Source organism: Cololabis saira, chromosome 4, assembly GCF_033807715.1.
Source record: "Cololabis saira isolate AMF1-May2022 chromosome 4, fColSai1.1, whole genome shotgun sequence".
In the NCBI taxonomy this organism is placed as follows: Eukaryota; Metazoa; Chordata; class Actinopteri; order Beloniformes; family Belonidae; genus Cololabis; species Cololabis saira.
Window position 1 is genome coordinate 36448552 of NC_084590.1, and position 22037 is coordinate 36470588.

Consider the following 22037-nt stretch of genomic DNA (forward strand, 5'->3'; position numbering starts at 1 on the left):
GTCGCCAGTCCATTGCAGATATCCATAAACATCTCCATATATAAATCTATATATATATACATATATGGTGTAGCCTTATTTTTAGAAACACTGACACAACCAATGACAACAAGTTGGAAAAGTTGTTGTCGATGCCAAACTGTGTCTCCTCAATGTGTTCCCCAAGTAATTGTTCGCCGATTACAGGAATATGCGGCACAGTGCTCTGGCATCTTCAATACTGTTCTCTCTCATGCTGTCGTATGGGTAGGATGACCGGACCAAGATGGGGGCCGTATTTCTCGCGCCCCAGTGGTCGATGAGGCGTCTATGTATATATGTCTATGGACAGAATATTCAAATCGCAGATACCAGATGCGCTTAATCGTGTAAAAAAAAGTATAGGCGTATTCTTTTTCTTCAAGTCTCTCTGTTTGATATAGCAAGGAACACAGTTTGTATATAAAAGCATTATAAACTGTTGTGTGTATAGCTCAAACAAATATACTTATGATGCTTTAATAGAGGTTTTCAATTCTGGTGCTCGGGACCCCCTGTCCTGCATGTTTGAGACACTACCCTGCTTCAGCACACCGTGATACAAGGAGCTGTGTCATCAACAGAATTGTACAGACCTTGATGACAAGCTAATGAGGACCATTAATTAGAATCAGTTGTGTTGATGCAAGGCAACATCTAAAACATGCAGGGCAGGGGGGCCCCAAGGACCGGAATTGAAAACCTCTGTTTTAATAGACTGTTACAAACTCCCTGTAAAACCATAGGTTTTCTGTAGGCTATTTTTGAAACTTCTTTTTCCGCACACTGCACAGTGCCATGTTGCAAATGGGCAAAACAAACAGCCCTGGAAAACCAGCTGAAATATGTCCACCAATGTCATCCATCCATCCATCTATCCATTTTCCATACCCGCTTTATCCTTTGCAGGGTCACGGGGGTCTGCTGGAGCCTTTCCCAGCTGATTTTCAAGCGAGAGGCAGGGGTTCACCCTGGACAGGTCGCCAATCCATCGCAGGGCCCATGAATGTCAGTCTTAGCTCTTTTAGTTTGGCTGACAGCTTATGCTAAACTCTGATGCAATGAATATTACATTCAAATCTGCCCCAGCACCCTCATTTCAAATGTAGCTCCCAAACTCAGCTCTAAAATAACTGCTACCAGAGTTGAAACAAGGACTAGTAGAGCTCCACTGCAAAGCTGCCAGCTCTTAACTAAGCTTTGTCCCCTGACCCTTGCGGGTCACAGCCAGTCAAAGCGTTTTCTTTTTTTTTTTTTTTTTTTAATATTTTTTTTTATCCCCGATTTTTTACCCATTTCATCACCCAGTGCTCATACCTAAGTAACAGTCCTGGGCATTGCTCTCCTCTGCCAACCCAGGGAGGGCCCTACACTGAGCTCAGGTCTCCTTCTAAGCGTTTTCTTTAAAATGAGTGACTAAGCTCTGTCGGGTCTTTATTCACAGCTCAGGCTGTGATTCACAAGTGAATACAGTGCTGAGCGCTGAGTGATGAAAAGTGATGATGGCTTGCCATTGGCCATTAGCCACTATCCAAAGTTCATGCCTCTAATTATACCTACATTTTTCACTTTATATTATTTTACTTGATGTGGTACAAATAAATATGTTCCCCAAACAGTTGTCCCGGTTGTAAAATCTAGCAATGCAAACCCAAAACATATTTTTTACCAGGCTGCAAATATTCAGACAATCATATGCAACCTAATTCTCCTTCTGATTTGCTAAATTTAAGGCTATGAAGCAAGTTCCTGTGATTAAAAGTATATTTTCTATGTTTTCATTTCACAAAACCTGTCCTCTGTGAACCCAGATATCCAATTGTGTGCATCAACAAGTGAATTGATGGGAAAAGAGAAGAGGAGTGTTAAGGTGGAATGAGCCAGTGGCACACACGTGATTACTTCAGGGTCTCAAGCTTGTGCTTCAGGTTCTGTAGTCTTACACCCAGACACCGTGATTATGAAGCGCCTTCCCCTCATCTGAGATAAGGAAGGGGCCCAACCAGTACTACTTCCTCTTTATGCCATAATGAGGATAATAAATACTTTGTGCCATGACAAAGCATCTTCTGTGCTACATTGAAGTGCATACCTCCACTATCATCATCAATCTGAAATAATGACATATCACCACAAACAATTGTCTGCATGTAATTGAACCTTTCCCGTACAAGTTGCAGCTTTTTTTTTTTTTAAAGATTTTAGGTGGAGGGGGGTTAGATAGTGGCGTGATCGTTCGCTCTTTCTCAGGGATATAATATCTCAACAAAGGAGCACTTCAGGAAGCCTTGGGGTGCATGTGACAGTCCTCGGACCAGCTCGGTGACATATTTGGCTCTCTGTCAGCAGCAGATTGTTTTAGACACTCAGTGTCCAAGAATGCATCCTGGCAGACAGTGAAACTGGTGTTAATCTTCAGGCATGAAGATCTGTTTTTAACCTTTGAGATGTCTCAAGTCTCATCACAGGAAGATGTGGGCGAGGAAGGTTATTTCATCACTGAGAGAAATACTTCTTATATATTTTTTTTTCCTTAGATACCAATATTCACATTTTATATTAAAACATTTTATATGAGAAAAAAAATACATTTAAATAATATTAACAAGCAAAGGCTGAAAAGTTATTGTACTTTTTCTTATATGAGAAAAATGTATTGGCTTGTCTTTGTGGTGTAACTGTCACATTGTTAGTTAATTCTTGTTTTCTGTATTAAATACATGTCCTTTCAATCAAGAGTTGTCATTACTCACAGGATACAATGGATAAGTTGTGCAATGGCCCGTGGAGCTGCAAATGTCATCATCAGTAGTTATCTGCTTCATTAAGTTGATTCAACAGGTTTGTTTTTACATTGTTAGTCATCCTCTAGTAAATCCTCCACTAATCCCTGGTCTCCTTTTCTTCTAAATGTGACAACGTCTTCTACTTTAACCAGAGCAGCTGAGTGAGGAGCCGTGAGAAACAAGGCTTCAGAAATAGGTGAAAATGTAAGATTTAAGCCGAGAGCAACTTTACCAGCATCAAATTATGCCAGAAGAGGATTGGATGATGATGAAAAGAGTTATCTTCTGTAACAGTTCAAAATTAATGAAAACTATTGTTAAAAAAAGGGTGGGTGTAAGAATGCAGAGTTAAGGTAGAAAGACAACCCAGGACTTTCCTCTTTTCAGCTTCACAAGACCTCAAAGGACCATTCTAGGGTTAAAACAACTCAAGTTCATTCACTCATTGATGGGGTGTGTAAACTTTTGTTGGGGAACAAAAAATATGCAGTGAAACAGTTTTGAGGCATACGGACAAACCCAATTCATTTCAAATTTGTATGTGAAAAAAGTGTATAAAAATGATTGTTTGTACTGGGATCTCTGGCTCACTACTCACTGCTATCTCGTTATGTTTGAGTCTAGTCAGCTACCCTTGTGCTTTTTCTCCTTACCAGCTAACAATGGGGCTAGGGTGGTTTTAACCCCATCCAACATTTATAAAAGCACACAAGAACAAACCCAGTACAGACGCCGGCTAATCAATGAAGAATTTCAAAATCTGTGTGGGTGAAAGCCAGTCTCCCCCTTGTTATGTACTCACTGGAGATCAATTAACTTCTTGTTTTTCTGTCTTTTAGCTCCCTTGGGGAAAGAAACCCCACCCTGACATTTATATGATCCAACCCTGAGACAAATACAGAGATTACCATGTCAAACAGATCATGTAATGGTGACACACCTTCTCAGGTCTTACAGTTTTTCTTGATTGCCTAAGCATGATTTTCAAAACAGGGCCCGTGGTTTCAAAACACTACACACAATTAGCACAACAACACACCAAATTAGCAAAACACTACAGATCCTTTGCAAAATTAAACACGCTTGTAAAAACTTTACACTTCTTTTTAAAAACCACACTTTGTTACCATATGAAACAAACACGTTTCACATTACTATACTCTGTTTGCACGAGTTACACTCTGCTGTGATAAACCTAAAACACTTTTAGCACTTCTACGTCCCTATGATTAGAGTAGGCTACTATCAACAAAGTACAAATATACAGTTTTTCTTGATTGTTTTGGCCCATTTTTCCATTCACAGTTTACTTTTTCAAAACAGCTCACACAAAGCCCTTAACAGAATCTGAAATAACCAAAACACTTTATGATGTTTGCAGAATGACGCCACTTTCTCAAAACTTCTCACACATCCATCAAAACCAAACTTTTCCATCAAAACCTAGAATTTTTTCTCAATTGAACATGTGTGTTTTCTCATTTATTTACTGTAACGATGGATAACAAAATTGAAACCACAGCTATCAATATCAACTTTTGTTCAACACCTTCATAGTATTGACTATTTTACAACTGACAACATACTACAATTTGGGTTTTGTATTGAGCACTCTAACTTAGTTATATAACTTAGAAATATACTGTCACAGAGTATTTACAGTAAAATCAGAAAATGTGTATACAGTAAAATATTGTAGATCTGTTTTTGTATTGCCATTGATTTACATTTGTTCTACTGTGTACAAAATGTCAAGATTCTGACAGAAAAATATTTATTGCAGTACTTGTCATATGCACGTACTGTAAGCAATCAAAATGACAGGGTTCAATCTGCAGTACAACAAAGGTCAATTCTCAAAGAAAGTACTGTAAATGAAACACAATGAAATGAAACCCTGTAAATATGAAAAAAATAAAAATACAGGAAAATTATGCATTGTCGACAAGGGCCTGACGATCAGGCCACATGTTCTCGTCCACGTCCTCCTCGATCCATGCTTGGTGTCAACTTCAAGCTATTGACCTCTTTGATAGGTTGAGGACTACTTGCTTTGTTTTGCAAAGAGAGTTCACACAGGTGCTGATCATTTTTAGAATTGAGAGAGCAGTTCCAATTGGCTGCTACAAAGTGTCTGCAATGTGTTGCCATGGTAAATCAGTTATGTTTTGTGTCTCTTTGTGAGAAGTGTGTTAACTGTTTTGAAAAGTTTATTACAGTAAAAGTCAAAGAAAATTGTGTGAAAGCAATGAGAAATAGTTAACCGATTCGCCAGAGAGGACTCTTGCTGTGCAAAGAAGGTGTGAGCATTAGATAAAGTTGACCCATGATGTGCAAAATGTGTCAAAGCAATCGAGAAAAACTGTAGTCTTTCTCTGACTCTTGTGCTTGGAGACGAATGAGCTCACCTGCTGCTTTCTATAGTGTAGATACACCTGATTGGTGTGTCTACATTTAAGCAAACAAGTGTTTGCACACCTGATGACTGTGTTGAACCAACTGGTTGGACGGTGTGCTAATTTGACAGTCAGTGCTTTGGTATTGCAAAGAAGTGACTTTATGATAGATTTTTGTGTCTAATGTACGTTTAGTGTGTTTAGTGTTTTGAAAATCACTGTGTGTAGAGTTTTGCAACAAGTGTGAGGTTGACAATGTGCTTATAGTTGTGCAAATATGGGCTGATGTTTTGCTTCTTGAGTGTAAGGTTTTGCTAATAGTGTACTACTTTTAATTTTAGTGTGTAAGCAATCGAAAAAAACTGTAAGCAGTTTAAATAACACCTATACCTGCAGGGTATTGTGTTACAGAGAGACCTGGGCTCTGTGACAGATACACAGTACTCGAGTTGTAAAAAAATCAGGGGGGGATGGTGGATTTTATCATATGGGGACAGATAATTTGTGCTGAATACAAATAATATAATATATTACAAATAATAGCAGTGACCAAAACAGCTGCAGAAATACTGCAGGAATGACATAGCAGCAGTTAAATGCAGCCTTCTGTAAGCTTTAAATATCCACTGGGCTTACATCAAATACATCAAAACACAACAATAAAAAACAGTTATCTGAACTTATCAATATGACTCTGTCCTTCACAGGATAAGTAAAATGGATCACTGCAAAAACTCAAAATCTTAACAAGAATATTTGTCTTAGTTCTAGTTAAAATGTCTCATTTTAGTAAAAAAAATCCCATTACACTTAAAACAAGACTCATCACTGAAAAAAACAACAATTTTCACCTGTTTCAAGTAGATTTTCACTTAAAATAAGTAGAAAAATCTACTTATTTCAAGTGAAAATTTACTTGAAACAGGTAAAAATTGTCAAAGAACATATCTTTCTGGTGTTATTTTTCTGGTGATGACTCTAAATGTTGAAATAGCAGTAAAACCATTCATTGATGAAATGACATAGGGAATGGAAAGGGGGGATGGCAGTTTTACAGGGGGGATGATTTGGACCGTTTTTATTTCAGGGGGGATGCCATCCCCCCTCATCCCCCCTCATCCCCCCTCATCTCGAGTACTGCAGATACATGAAGTCCCACGAATTTGAAAAAGATATAAAGAGCATTGACTGACACAGATTTGTGTAACAGATCACTTTTGGCCACTAAAAAAAGAGGTGCTTGGTGCCTTTTATAGATAAATATAAAGCCACTGCAGCCTTGTTTAGTAGCTTTCTAACACGTGTGACAGCAGCACTCTCTTGTAGGTGGGTCTTTTAGGCAGTTTGGGGGAAAGAGACCCCCTTGTGGTGTGGTGAGGAACTAACTTATATCACCAGAAAAAGGGGAACTGTTGGGGTCACATGAGACGCTGTTTTCACGTGTCTTTGCTGCCCCCTCGTGGTCTGCTCTTGTGATATAACGCAATCAGACACGTTGCGTTTGGGGAGACAGTTGAGAAAAAACAGCATGTTTCCTGATGCAAACGTGTCAGAAACGTGCATGGTTACATGAGCAGTTATATACTACTTCCTGTAGACAGCACTTCCACTTTTTTTTTTACACTTAAGGACAATTCTGACAAACTGAAACTGGGCTTTTGATACACAATCGTAAGCTTTGTATTGTGTTCATTATGTCTTCAGTGTTGATAAGCTTTTTGGTTTTCTTTTGTTTAGACAAGGATCCGAAAATCCTTGTCGGATCCTTGTCTGAACAAAAGAAAACCATGGCTTACAATCTTAAGCAACAGGTGAGATTGCAGTCTAAGTAATTTATGAAAAGACAAAACAAAGCGACGAGAACCGTTTTTTTCCTCAATTTTTATTGCCATTGGATTGCTTAGTGTCAATATTGTTTTTAACTTTAAGCTGTTAACTTTATCTGTTGAGGAAATGAAGAAAATTGCCCTTTACGCACAGATCATTGCATGATAGAGCGGCTCTATCACGAATAAATGAATAAATAAGTGAACAAACAGATAAATAAAAAGAAGTAGCCCCCGAAATCTTTTTTTTTTTATTTCTCTGCCTATCCCAAAATCCCGTTTCAGCGGCCCTAGCGTCGGTATTTAGTTCCTTGCGTAACAGGATCGCAGTCCCTGCCCCTCTTGTTGTTTCTGTGCTGCGTCAAGGCTGATTTATGGACCACACCAACGCAGACCTTACGCCGTAACCCTACGTAACCCTACGGCGTAGGCTCTGCGTCGATTAAACAGACAAGCGGCGCACGGCGCAACGAGGCTCTTGCGTAAAGACAAATGCTGCGTTCCATTTACCTCGGAAGTTGGAACTCGGAACTGGGATTGACGTCACAGCCGAGTTATCAGCGTTCCAGTTACAAAGTAGGTAAACAAGTTTGTAGTTTGCATATACCACATGAAAAATGTAAATTACACTATAGCAGCATATATATGCCGAACAATACTTGTATACGACTGATTTAGTGTGACCAAAACTAGAAAGAAGTGCTACGAATTTTTACAGAGCTCTCTTCTACTGTTTACAACCGGGGCAGCCATCTTGGAATGTGAACTCGGGGGTGGTGAAGACTCTCCCACTTTCCCAGTGGGAAATCCCAGTTCGAGGGGCGTTCCAGTTGAAAAATCCGACTGGGAACTCGGAAATCCCCACTTCCGAGGACAAATGGAACGCAGCAAAACCCCCGCCGCACTGGAATGATCCGTCCTGGGAGTTCCCTCCGAGACCTCCCCTCGAGACTCCGGGCGTCGACGATGTGAGAGGGAAAACAAGCGGCAGTCGAGCATCACATTTCCGCTGATTTAAAGGAGAGAGAGAAAGAAAAAGAAAGAAAAAAAAGAGTGGGGGGATCAACTGCAGCTGCAGGCGCGTCTTCTCTCCCTGCAGGATCCGTGCGCAACAGGACAAGAACGCTCCCATCGCGGCGCGCGTATCCGTCCATCGCTGGGGTTAAGGAGCGGCTGCAAAAAGTGTGGAAAAGTTTCCAGTTGTGAAAGAGGACGCAGAGAGGCTCCCAGAGACGGCAGGATGGAGGCTTTGCTCCCCGTGCTGAAGAGCCACCCGGGCCCCTCGGTCCTGGTGTGCTCCCTGCTCTTCAGGGTGGCGCACCAGCTGCTGCAGAGGCTGCCGGTGCCCAGGCTGGTGGAGCAGGACGCCTTCCGCCTCTGGAAGTGGAGGAACCTCTCCGTGTCCATGGTGCACTCGCTGCTGACCGGGGCCTGGGCCCTGACCTGGTGAGTCCCTCCACCATGGAGGTTTTTTTTACTTCTGGCTCTATCTTTTGCCCCTCCATCCACACTGGGACATCATTGTCTATTCAGCGGCCACATGATGAGCGGTGTGTGGGAGTGTGTGTGTGGAGCAGTGGCAGCCTGTGGCAGTCAGGAGAAGAAGGGCATGTTTTAGACGGGGGGACACAATGGCATTCTCAAGCGGGGAGGGACATCCTGCAAAGAGCACAAGGGTTTTTATTGCTTTTTGTGCTGTTGAGTTTATTTTCAGACTCAGACTTTTTAGGATTTCTCTCTGTCTGTCGCGCCCTTTCTCTGTCCTAATCTCAACCAGGAGCCTGGGTCACTGGCAGACTGCTGATGCAGGAAACAGGAAAAACCTGATGGCTTTATTGTGAAGCGTTTGAAAAGTCTTTTAGGGGGCGGGGCGGGGTTCATGACTCATCTTAACGTTAAGAAGTGGGAGCAAAGCACATACTTTTACACTGTTTTAATCCTCGTGCTGCTGTGAATGTAGGAAAGTTTGAATTATAAATGAATGAGTCATTGTAGGTGTGACAGAGGCAAGCTATTTCATATTCAAAGTATGTCTTACGTCTAGTTAGGAATGTATAACTTATTAGCAATAATTTGTTTATACAAGCAGGGAAATCAATTAAATTATTAAATTAAAACTACCTTTCACAGATCCACCTCTCAGCAAAAAAGAATAACATTGTTAATATTAGACTCACAGAACACATTTTGACATTGCTAAAAGAGGGGTTTTTTGACTTGTCATCAGAAAAAAAATGCAATATGGGAAGTTAAGAAAAAGTATGAAGTCAAGCTATTTTATGTCATGTTTCTTCATCTTCATTTGATTTGTTAATATACTTACATTCCATCATACTCTGATTCAAGCCTGCAACAGTTCTTTTTTTCTCGTTTTGAAAAGGATATTTTAAAATAGCATTATTTGATGAATAATTCATTCATTATTGGATCATTCTTTTTGTTGTAATAATCATTAAAATAGCCCATAAGAAATATTTAATAAACAAGCCTATGTCAAGGGGGTGATATATGAGGACCCAGATGTAGGAGTTCCAAAAACAATGACTTATTTAAACTAAAAACGCTGCAATGCAGGATCCAAAATCAAAACAAGAGCCCAAACTTGACAAAACCAGAAAAACATGACATGGCACATGGAGGACAAAACAGTACGGACCAGCAGGGAGAAGGGGAAAGACAAGACCAGATATACACAAGGGTTAACGAGACACAGGTGCAGACAATCAGGGCAGATGGGGAACTGGAAGCTCAAAAAAGAACTCAAAAAGACACATATCGGCTTCAAAATAAAACAGGAAGTGACAAAACCGTGACAGATTATTTAATTATGGATTCATTCATTCTTTTGAAATCTGATTTAGTAATATTTTTATTTCACCATTACCTTAATTATTATTCCAATTAAAATCTGGTTCTCCATAGCGACAGTATAAAAAAATGATTAACAATTTAGAGATTTTCTCTTTGAATACTACATATTTTTGTAGTAAATAACAAATATACAAAATCGTTTTAGCTTTTCAAATACGCCAAACATTGTTGCACTGAAAATAAAACCTAATTAACATCTGAGAGGTTCATTCTGGATTTGATTTCATGGGCCTCCAGAGACAAACAGCTTTGTTCAGATATCTTTAAGAGTGAATTTAAAGGAAGAACCTTGTCATGTTGAAGTCGCACACAATACGTGTTTTAAGCTGTAACACACCTGTTCTACTGTACATGCATGTGTTGTAGTTGTAGTCCCCCCTCACACACACACACACACACACACACACACACACACACACACACACACACACACACACACACACACACACACACACACACACACACACACACACACACACACACAGCTAGAGAAATGTTGATAACTGAATAAAACTACTTCTTTCACTCATATACTCTGATCCCTGTTATCTGTCAGTATATAACGTGTTCTGCATTCTGTTGTATAACATATACTGCTTGGAGTATTTATATATATATATATAGCTGACTTCTCATACATGACATGAACAATTGTAAACCCTATTTGGAATTTACAGGTAATTTAAAACTAAATTGAAGGCTAACAGTAATCTAATTGAGATAAACCCCAACCCCCATCCCACCGTTACTTATTAAGTTTTTCATCTAGCTGCTTTCATGGAGTCTGGGGGAGAAAAAAAATCTATTTTGTACAAAATGTGTCTTAAAACATAATTTTAAAGATCCTTAGAAAAACGTTGTTACTTTGAACGAGCATACACCCTGTGTCTCAAGGATTATTATGTAATTTTTGCAAGACAAGAATCTAAAATCATGTCCAGACAATATAGCAGTACTCATTAAAAACAGATATAATGTATAAAACCCCACTGACACGGATTCAATGACATTAATCCACAGAATGCATTTGGAAGTGCAGTCATTTGTATTTGATTTACTCTATCAAGTGAGCCTAACTAGATAAGTTTAGATAATGCAGCACCTTGTTAATTAGCCAAACGTCCACACAGTCCCTGTGAAACTGTTTGTGTGAATTTTTAGATTTCTGATTTGTAGAGTGCAGCCCCTCAGCTTGGAAAGCAGCTTGCACAAAGCAGAAATCTGAGCAGGGGTTGTTCATCAGGGTCTGACAACTCGTTCACACATGTATCAATGTTGTGTATCTTGTTCCTTGGCAGTGCAATTCAAGTTGCACTGCCAAAACATTTTTATTGATAAAAACATGAATAAATAAATATGCAACACAGTCATTCTCAATCCTGTTGGACACCTTGGGACCAGTGATGGACTAGCAACCCATCCTGTACCCTGCCTCTCACCCACTGACAGCTGGGATAAGCTCCAGCCTAGAAAATATAGGTGTATTCAGGATTAAATGAACATGTGAAACAGTATATTACTTGTTACCCTCAATCCCAGAACATCTTGTGAGAAGGAATGGCAAAACTGCAAAACTCTGGAATGCAAAAAATGAATGGATATTAAGAGCTGGAATTGAGTTTACAAGAAAAAAAGCATGAAATGTCTTTGGATCAAACTGCCTGCGATAGAATCAAAGTATTACTGTTTTTTGTCTCTAAACTTTTTTCTCTTTGATTTAGTTTAATTATGATTATGAATACTTTAACAATAACACATGTCTCTTTCTCTCTAGTGTGGTGGTTTGGCCAGAGACGCTGAGCAACATCCACTCGTACCACACGTCGCTGTCCTACCTGCTTGTCTGCGTCTCCACAGGTCAGTAAAGGCTTTTTCATTAATGGGTCAATTACACAAGTGCATTTCAGTTACGTTATTCTTCTTATCTTTTAATGTTCCTTTCATTTTCTTGACAAATGAATTTGTTTTGTGTTTGAAAACCTGTGACCTACAGCTCAGTCGTCAAACATAGTAAGTAAAAGTAAAAGCAACTAACTTTCAGATTTGATAAGATGAAACTAAAGATGCTTTGCATTTCAGCTTTAAAAAGTCAGAGTTCAAGCAGTCATTTGGTCAGAAAAATCACAACACTGGCAGATTAATTATCTATCAGGAGAGAAAAGCTGCTGCACCACCAGTTTAATGAGTGAAGTGTTGACATGGGAGAGGAATTAAACTGAAGCACTTCCTGCCCCTCCTCCTATTATCCCAGACCTGTAAAACTGCCCCCTCCTGGGTTGCTTGACACCCAACGGTCCCCTCTCACCTGCTTTTCAGAAAAGTAGAATGGGTTGCTCCTCTCAATTGCCATAGCTACCAAAAACACTCCCTCGTGGCCGGAGTTGTCAGGTTGAGCTCTGTTGTATGTATTTTTTTTTGGTAGGAGCAGGGTTGTTGTTTGTGTTACTAGGAGTTGTTAGAAATCAGCCTTAACAACTGCAAAAAGCCACCAGCCCGAATTAAGGCTGCCACAGCAGAACTGGAGGTCACGTATCTTAACATAGCGGCCGGTTGTGTTTCTTACTACAGTCAGCATGCCAGTCATACCGAGGTACAAAAGGACTCTTAGTCGGTTGAATAACTCCAGCGGAATCGGGTTGACACAGTTTAGTAACTGTTGAAAACTGTTGAGATGGCATCTTCTTAAAAATAAAAAAAAAGGAAAGTTCATCCTGCTGTCAGCTTGAGTTCAACAAGCCCTGATTCCTCGTGTCCCTGGATAACCCAGAAATGCCACTCTGTGCTGTAAAACGTATATATATCTAACAGTTGACCTCCATAACGCTATGTGAAACCAAAACTGTAATTATGGGGGTCAAAAAAACGATTTAATGGTATAGAAATTATTTTCATCTCTCTAGCTGTGCCCTTCTTTCTTTTTTAAAAATGTAATTATCATACACTAGTTTGTGAGGTAGCATTAGTTGACGCATTAAAACAGACATTAACTGATGTAAAAAGCAGAATTTTGTCCAGTTTGTTGACTCCCTATTGTTAAAATACGGTTAAATTAAACTGTAATGACAACCTGTTATCTGATATCTCCTGCACGCCAGGTGGAGCATGCAGTCAGCCAGTTTCTTGACTGTAAACGTACATGTCATTATATTGTAGCACTCTGCTGTCATTTACATGAATTTAATTGATGACAGTCAGTTGACAGTTGCACGTCATGTCTCCTGTCAGATGACACCAGAGATTTAATGAACTGCAAGAGAACAGGACTGCTACTCTGATTTAAGTTGGTTGAGAAATGATATTTTCACTGCAGCAAGGGATACAATCAGAGGTAAATCTGTACAAATCTGTAATCTTTACAGAAAAAGGATGTTTTTTTTAAAAACTTACTTATGAAGTGGGGATACTAATTGTTATACTTTTGCAAGAGGAATCTGTGTCTGTTCTTGTTGAATACAAGATTTTAGTAGCCCAACAGTCTGGTTATCCTTTTCATGGTGGATCACAAGTTTTTAGTAGGAGACAGATGTGGACTGTAGACAGGCCAGTCACTCTGTCTATGAAGCTCCTCCGCTGTAAGTCATGCAGAATGAGGTCTCACATTGTCATGCTAAAATAACCAAAGGCCTTCTGGGAAAAGGCGTCACCCTGATGTTAGCATATGCCTCTCTGACAGTCCATCATACACCCCTGTGTTGAAGACACATTTGCACATCACAGATTCTGGCTTCTGCACCTTTCACTGACGACAGCCTGAATGGTCTTGTTGATGTTTGTCACCCAGAACCTGATGTCCTTTTTTATGTAAAAGCATGTTGAAACGAAGACTCTGATGTAATTTGCCTATTTGTTATGACCCTTCATATTAAAAGAATATAAATGACTAGTCTAAGGATTGCATTGCCTGAATATGAATCTTAGCAGCAGCCTGACAATTGGCCCTGACTCATTCACGCTGTTAAAAGAATATTTTGGAGTTAAAATAACCTTAGGTCTTAGGTCTTTTAATGATGGTAACAAGTGTACACTTCCATTAGGGACCAGGACGACAACAGATAAAGCACTGAGAACAGATATGTGTTTGCAGAAAAATGATAATTAATATTAACAGATCAGGCAAGTGGAGCTATGTCAGAAATCGGCATTTTAAGCCTCTGAAAAGACTCAAAAATTATGAATTAAATAGTCTGACAGATCAGACAAACATCTAGAAAGATGTAGGGTATAATGTTGATTCATGACGCCTTTCCACCAATGGCTGCTCATCAAACTGCCTTTGCAGTGGTTGGTTAGCGCTACGACTAATCAGAGCCACATACAAGGTGTTCAGAGTGACGGGAATGTGTGTTGTGTTGAAGAGTAAATTAAACTTTTACCACAGCCTGTCTGCAACACAACAATTACATCTACATTGCAAAGGAATCTCGTCTTCTGTACAGTTTAACAGTTTAACAAATAAAAAGTCGAAGTCTTTACCTGTTGATGCCAAAACCGATTCAAATGTCTGCTAATCTTGAGCTGCAGCCATCTACACTGTTGCCGCTCTCTTGTCACCGTGTTAAAGGGAAAGTTTGGTTTTTTACAACCTGGACCTTATTTCTGGCATTTTTTATGGTTGTATACTCACCCAGAGGTGTTTGGTGTCATTTGGAGTCCTTCGGAAGATATTAGGAGTTTTTTGCGAGCCGCTTCTCCATATAACGGTAGCGCATAGGGCACAGCGGGACACAGACGATGCAGCGTCTAAATAACACATGATTGCCGCGAAACTCTTCATTTCTTTTATGAATCACTAGATCTGCTTCCAGGACCTGTTGTAACATTGCGGGGCTTTGTGTGTATTAAATAAATCCGTTTGTAAACAAGACCTCTGAACTCATGACGTCATCTCTGTGCGCGCACTCTGTCCTCCGTTCAGTGAGCTCTTCAGCCGTATACTCCGGCTCAAAACGGTAAGGACGTCCATCATATTCAAAGTCGTCGTCCACAACCTCAGAATTTGACAAATATTCAGACATGTTTCAAATAACTAACAGTAAACTAACAGTAGTGAACTCCAGCTGTACACGGAGCTGTGTCTGCGATGCGCGCACAGAGATGACGTCATGAGTTCAGAGGTCTTGTTTACAAACGGATTTATTTATTACACAGACAGCGCCACAATGTTACAACAGGTCCTGGAAGCAGATCTAGTGATTCATAAAAGAAATGAAGAGTTTCGCGGCAATCATGTGTTATTTAGACGCTGCATCGTCTGTGTCCCGCGGTGCCCCGTTCACTACCGTTATATGGAGAAGCGGCTCGCAAAAAACTCCTAATATCTTCCGAAGGACTCCAAATGACACCAAACACCTCTGGGTGAGTATACAACCATAAAAAATGCCAGAAATAAGGTCCAGGTTGTAAAAAACCGAACTTTCCCTTTAAGTCCGGCCAGAGATTCTCTCTACAAGGATAGAGTGATTTGATTGGCTCCCTAAGACTTTTGGACATAGTTACTGAGCTCCAACAGATGCTAGCTAGACGTACCCGCAAAGCAAATCTACATTTGCTAGCAGTACGTCTAGATTTCTAGGGTACAAACTACTGTCAACAGACACAAACGGAGGAAAACCGGACGAAGATGTCTGTACAGTCCTTTTATGCACTTTTAAAGTTGAAATTACCTCGGTTTGTCACACTATCCCTTGAGTTGGATGCAGTCTTTAAGTGTTATCGGAGGCTTAATATGTCAATTTAATTTGGTGTAAATAATATTGATTGCCATTTTGCTGCAAACATGTAATCCATTGTAACTTAAAACTGCTTTGATTTGTGTTGTTTTGATCCCAAACTAAAATTTCCATCTAGGTTTTACCATCTAAACAACCTCAGGTTGTTTTTAGCCTCAAACATTTATTTTATTTGCCCTCTAAAGTAACAGGACTTTTACAAAAGTCATTTTCAAATATGTTCTATCCTTCACAGGATACTTTGTGCAAGATGCCGGTGATATAATCCTGACGGGGCACGCGAGAGGATCATGGGAATTCCTACTCCACCACGCGTTGGTAAGACAACATGCTTGAGCATGCTTCTCTTTTAACTCGATCCAGGTTGCATTTCTGGTTTAGATAACGTAACTGACAATGAGCAGCCCAGCCAGTTAGTAAAGGAAGGTAACATCAGGGTGATCTGTGCGTTGTGTATATAACATCCCAATATTTGCTTGAATATTAGTCGTATTTATCGTTTTTCAATGCATTATATACCATTAAATCGGTTTTAATGAAAATCATATTAACAACAAAATATGGTGTTTTTCAGTCTTAATTGTCCAGAGTACTAGATACAAGGGTATTAATTCAAGTTATTAAGTGCAGTTGTAACAAAATAATAAAATGGAATACTCCTTGAAGGTTTCTACAGAGTTGAAAAACTTGTGTTTCTCAGTCCGTCAGTCTGGCAATATGACAGTAGCTCATAAAATGCAAAACATCTATGAAAAGTGTGTCTAGATAGGGTTCTAAAGATTAACAAACGGTTGATGAATTAAATATGAGTCATTACTGATTAAATTGAAATGTACCAGAGGAAAACCCTTCCTTCCATGTACTGTATAACTAAACATAGTGATGATTTAGGCCCAAAGCAGAGGAAAAGGAAAACAAAAACACTGTGTGTGTGTGTGTGTGTGTGTGTGTGTGTGTGTGTGTGTGTGTGTGTGTGTGTGTGTGTGTGTGTGTGTGTGTGTGTGTGTGTGTGAGGGGGGACTACAACTACAACACATGCATGTACAGTAGAACAGGTGTGTTACAGCTTAAAACACGTATTGTGTGCGACTTCAACATGACAAGGTTCTTCCTTTAAATTCACTCTTAAAGATATCTGAACAAAGCTGTTTGTCTCTGGAGGCCCATGAAATCAAATCCAGAATGAACCTCTCAGATGTTCATGTAATAACAAGGTTTTATTTTCAGTGCAACAATGTTTGGCATATTTGAAAAGCTAAAACTATTTTGTATATTTGTTATTTACTACAAAAATATGTAGTATTCAAAGAGAAAATCTCTAAACTGTTAATCATTTTTGTATACTGTCGCTAGGGAGAACCAGATTTTAATTGGAATAATAATTAAGGTAATGGTGAAATCAAAATATTACTAAATCAGATTTCAAAAGAATGAACAAATCCATAATTAAATAATCTGTCACGGTTTTGTCATTTCCTGTTTTATTTTGAAGCCGATATGTGTCTTTTTGAGTTCTTGTTTGACCTTCCTGTTCCCCATCTGCCCTGATCGTCTGCACCTGTGTCTCGTTAACCCTTGTGTATATCTGGTCTTTCCCCTTCCCCCTGCTGGTCAGTACTGTTTTGTCCTCCATGTGCCATGTCATGTTTTTCTGGTTTTGTCAAGTTTGGGCTCTTGTTTTGATTTTGGATCCTGCATTGGAGCGTTTTTAGTTTAAATAAGTCATTGTTTTTGGAACTCCTACATCTGGGTCCTCATATACCACCCCCTTGACATAGTCTTGTTTATTAAATATTTGTGTGTGTGTCCCCAGGTGGTCTGCAGTTTCCTGTACGCCCTGTACACTCAGCTGTACGTAGCCGGTGCTGTGGTCGCCCTCTTCGTGGAGGTCAACAGCGTCACCCTGCACATGAGGCTGATGCTGAAGCTGGCGGGCGCTCAGTCGTCCCCCATGTACCACATCAACAAGCTGGCCAACCTCTTCACCTACATCGTGTTTCGTCTGAGCACTCAGTTCTACCTCACCTATTACATCACCAACAACTACTCCTGGCTGGACCACGGCGGGTACTTTCTCATCACCATGATCGCCATGAACGTGATGATCCTTATTTATTTCTACCGTTTGCTCCGTGCCGACTTCTTCCCCCGGAGTAAGATCTTCGCGGGACAGAATGGGACGTATAACAACAATTCCAAGAGGTTTCTCAGTGAATGACAGTAGAATTTGCTCACAGGACTGTATTTATACTTTTTATTTAAGGTGGGAGTTTACATATTTTGTCTTTTTCCAGATCATAACTAACATCATTCCTACAGACAACAGATCCTGTTGTTGCATCTCACTGCCAAAAAAACGACTGCCCTAAAAGTACTTTGTGGAACAACATTCAGCCATGTCAGAAACTACTTTTCTTACTGCTAAATATGTCACCATTTCAACTAACGAGTTAATTCTCAATGAAACTTACTACATTTAAAACAGTTTAATATAGAACTTTTTAGATATTTGATAGTGATTTTCAGTATCACAACATTAAAAGATTGTCATGAAATGTATTTAGTATGCTTCCTGAGGACAGGATCACATAATATCCGATTTACCGTAAGGCCGAAGGTAGAACTGGCTTTGAAGCTACAATGTACTTTTGAAACATCCACAGAATGAGACTGTGGACTGTGGACAGTTTGCATATAATCAGCAGGTGTAGAGATTATTGCCTTTTTACATCGTCAGTTGAAGTTGGATCTGAAGTCAATGGAGAAAACAGGCCGTTTGAGATAAACTCACTAAATGGCTATTACAGGACTTTTTATATGACTCCCAAATTAAATGTAGAGGAAAATGTGAATTACAGTATATCGTGTATACCTAATTTAAGGTTCAGGATTGCAGTGGTAATAGTTTAACACTTTGGGAAATCAATGTATTTGTGTTAATCCTAAATGTCATCAAATTTACATAATTTGACTTGTGAAATAGTTATTGCAATGTGAGTGGTGTTAATGACTTTTGTTAGCTTTGGCTTTGTACAGGAGAGGGTTGGTGTTAAAGTATTTCTCCTAAACGTCAGTAGTAGTGTTTTACCGTTCCATGGTATGGTACAACTAGGTTCTTCTGCTTTTCCCACACCAAGTAATTCTACATAACTGATAAATGGCACTCTTTTTTTGGTACTAATTCGGTCGATATGAATCAAAACTTAACAGTAACATATACACCGAGGACAAGTTTGATCAAAAATCACAGAATATGAAAGATCATTTTTTTTAAAGACAAGAAAAGCTACCAGTAGCAGCTGTTTCATTTTTCTAAGGATGTTTCTTGAAACAGTAACGTAAATCCATGAACACACATTTGTCTTCTTGCTATGGTAAACAATCACGTTGAGACTGAAGAAAAGCATTCCTCCTGTAGCGTCTGTGTTTTGTTGTTTATGTTGCATCTATGTCGACGTGGCACTACTTGTAGAGGAAACCGAGATGCCTATTACCTGTACTTGGCTGTGTCAAGCTGTACTATGAGAAACTTTGTTATGGTAAAACAACATTCCAAGTGAACTGGAAAACTATGGCTTTAGGTTATAGACATGAGGCGTGGCAATGATTTTATTTAACCCGCAACATTTTTCTGTTGCTTTAAAAAGGAAGTCAAGCTTCAATAACCCATAGGTTAGGAAATATTTTACTTTCATGTCCTAGCAGTTAAGCAACAACCACAAAAATTGCCCACAAAGGAAATAGGAAGTGATGCCCTGTTAGCTCTGTTCAATGGTATAAACCACAAACTGACAGACAACATTAGGCATGTTAAATATGAGATAGCCTACAGAGAATGCTCTGGCAACTGCAGCTCCTCGTCTCTGCCTACATGGAGCTGCTTACTCACTTTAACAGCTACCTTTTATTAACCTTTGCAGTTATCAGACTTGAGAGGTGGTCTAACTATTGACAGTATATTTTTAGTTTGTCATTGTTGAAAATGGTTTAATTGTGCAAATCATATAGTGATGATTTGTGAGGTTATTTCATTTATCTAAATTAACTGTTAAAATTTGACCAGGATTTCGTTTTCTGCAACCTTATGAGGCGTGTTTTTATAAGAGACTATTAAATATGAACAAAACCTTCCTCCCAATAATAATTTCCTGTACTGATGCACCAGGATGTTCTGAGCTTTCACTGATGACACTCACCTAATCCAGACAACTGCAGGTGTTTTAGTTGGTTAGTTAGTTTAAAAGAGCATGAAATTTGTTTAATAATACTAGAACTAATTTTTTTCACATTTGTACCTCTCAAGGTTTTTCATCCTAATATAAATGATTTGACCATATGAATTAATTCTCACTTCAGTCTCCCTGGGATAAAAGTTGTTAACCCTGATGTACCAATCCAGCTAGCAGCTATTACCTTAGCTAGCAAATACACTGTAGCTACTTTTGTACAAAAGAAAGAACAATTGACCCTTTTTCACAGAAGAGATAGCTTTATAATATGTTGAGTGAGCTTTGGTGGTGGGTGCAAGTGGTAGATTTTCATATTAACATTTATGTTTCTCTTTTTTCAGTCGTGTTGGCGTTTCCTTGCTATGTTAGCTGGTTACTCGCGTAGAATAGCCTAAAGCTAGAATAATAAAGGTGTTAAAGCTATCTTTAAAAACGTATTTTGGCAGTGTAAAACTGTTTAGCTTGTCCATCAAAACACATGTAATAAATATTAAAATACATAGATGTGAAATTGCAACGTTTTATAAAATAACCTTAGTGTACAACATGTTTCCATTTATAACATCTGCATGGGGATGAATGGTTTTACCTGAGGAATCTTAAACCTTGACCACTTTCCCCTTTTATGTTGAAAATCTTTGACCTGAGACTCAGATTTTAATATGTAGATACAGTACGTATGCTTGTATGTAGAAATGCCCCTTTCCCCTTGTCTCTGTGAAGCCTGCTCTTAGTGGCTGATGAGATGCTTGACTGTGACAGAACTGGTACCAATGGTACTCCTAAAACTACATTACAGCATCATTTATTGAGCTCTAATGGTAATTCTATTAAATCTGTTGGGATCTGAGTCTAATGGAGATGTAGCTGGATCTTTCTGCCAACCGATAGCTGCTCATCAGGAACTCTGATAAAACCTTCAGGCAGCAGCACAATCATAAGTGGTTGGACACTGTGTTTCTTATTTGCTTGTTTCCAAAAAAAAAGAGAAACTTTGACAAAATTGATACATTTTTTAAGATGTTGAATCAGATTGAGACCTGTCTCCACTTCCTGCAGTATTCATAATAATGGATGTGTAGCATTTTGTAAATGTCCTCAAGTGTGTTCCCCCTTGTGTATATATATATATATTTTTGAAACATCTTGACCATTCTTGAACTTTTCCTGATATTTCCTGATATAAGTTTTAAAGCCACTCCTATGAAGAGAGATTCTGATCACATGGGGGCAGAATATCGTGAGAAACATTCACGTGTCAGCCTCTGGCATAACAGGCAACAAAGTGCACCTCCAGTGGGATAAAGTGGTATTACAAGACATGCCGGACCGTCCCTCCTCGTTAGCACAGTATTGTGGGTGGCTGTTTTGTCAACACAGTAGTGCTATATAACCCCAAGTGGGCAGAAATTGATACATAGGGTGGCTTTAAGGGCTGATGATGGCATTGATAAAACCTAATTACAAGTATATTTCATGTTTTATTTCAGCCGATGCCAAGTAAAAATCTAAGCTGAAAACAGAGCTGACATGGATCTGGCCTGTTACAGTGCCTTTACCACAGTGCCTTTTGAAAAAAGATAATGTGTCAACACTTTTAGATGTATACTTGTTAAGTATAAAATCATTTGAAACAAACATTAATTCATTTGACTATGCTCACAACAATGTAAAATATATATTGTATTAAAGTGTTTTGTAGGAGCCCCGTATATCAGATCATTGAGTGAGACCATGAATAAAAAATATTTAAAATCACAGGAGTCATAAGGGTATACGTTTCTTTGTTTTATCTTTTTTGTAGATCTGTTATTGCTATAGCCATATCTACTAGTTTGTTACCTTAACCCAGTGGTTCCCAAACTGGGGGGCGCGGCGCTATTGCAGTCGGCGGCGAGGCTGGAAGGTAGATTCATTTTTTTTTTTTTAAATTAAGATTTTGCCTTCAATACATATGTGCAGTGAGAGAGAGACAGGAAATAGGGGGAAGAGAGAAGGGGAATGACATGAAGTAATGGTCTGGCCGGCGGGAATCTAACCGGGGACCTGCTGCTTCAGGAATCTAACCGGGGACCTACTGCTGGTAGATGCATGTGGATATCTCTCACCTGCAACCGGTTTGAGAGGATCTGTAACATGAAGCAAGCCCACTCACATCACTGAAAAGATGTGGGGATTAAAG

At 39.3% G+C, this 22037-nt stretch overlaps 1 protein-coding gene across 1 annotated transcript; it reads left to right on the plus strand.

Annotated features, from left to right (window-relative positions):
- Positions 1-7919: 7919 nt before the first annotated feature.
- Positions 7920-21613, plus strand: tlcd1 (TLC domain containing 1). The gene is made up of 4 exons (XM_061719636.1): positions 7920-8472; positions 11672-11754; positions 15862-15944; positions 17440-21613. The coding sequence occupies exons 1-4, from the start codon at positions 8267-8269 to the stop codon at positions 17842-17844; spliced, it is 777 nt and encodes a 258-aa protein (XP_061575620.1). The 5' UTR covers positions 7920-8266; the 3' UTR covers positions 17845-21613.
- Positions 21614-22037: the final 424 nt, after the last annotated feature.

What these genes read in the sequence shown, in the direction of transcription:
- tlcd1 (XM_061719636.1), top strand. Translation starts at nt 8,267, where the DNA reads ATGGAGGCTTTGCTCCCCGTGCTGAAGAGCCACCCGGGCCCCTCGGTC. An exon ending in GGGGCCTGGGCCCTGACCTG is followed by an intron (nt 8,473 to 11,671) that starts GTGAGTCCCTCC and finishes CTTTCTCTCTAG; the next exon opens with TGTGGTGGTTTGGCCAGAGA. An exon ending in GCTTGTCTGCGTCTCCACAG is followed by an intron (nt 11,755 to 15,861) that starts GTCAGTAAAGGC and finishes TATCCTTCACAG; the next exon opens with GATACTTTGTGCAAGATGCC.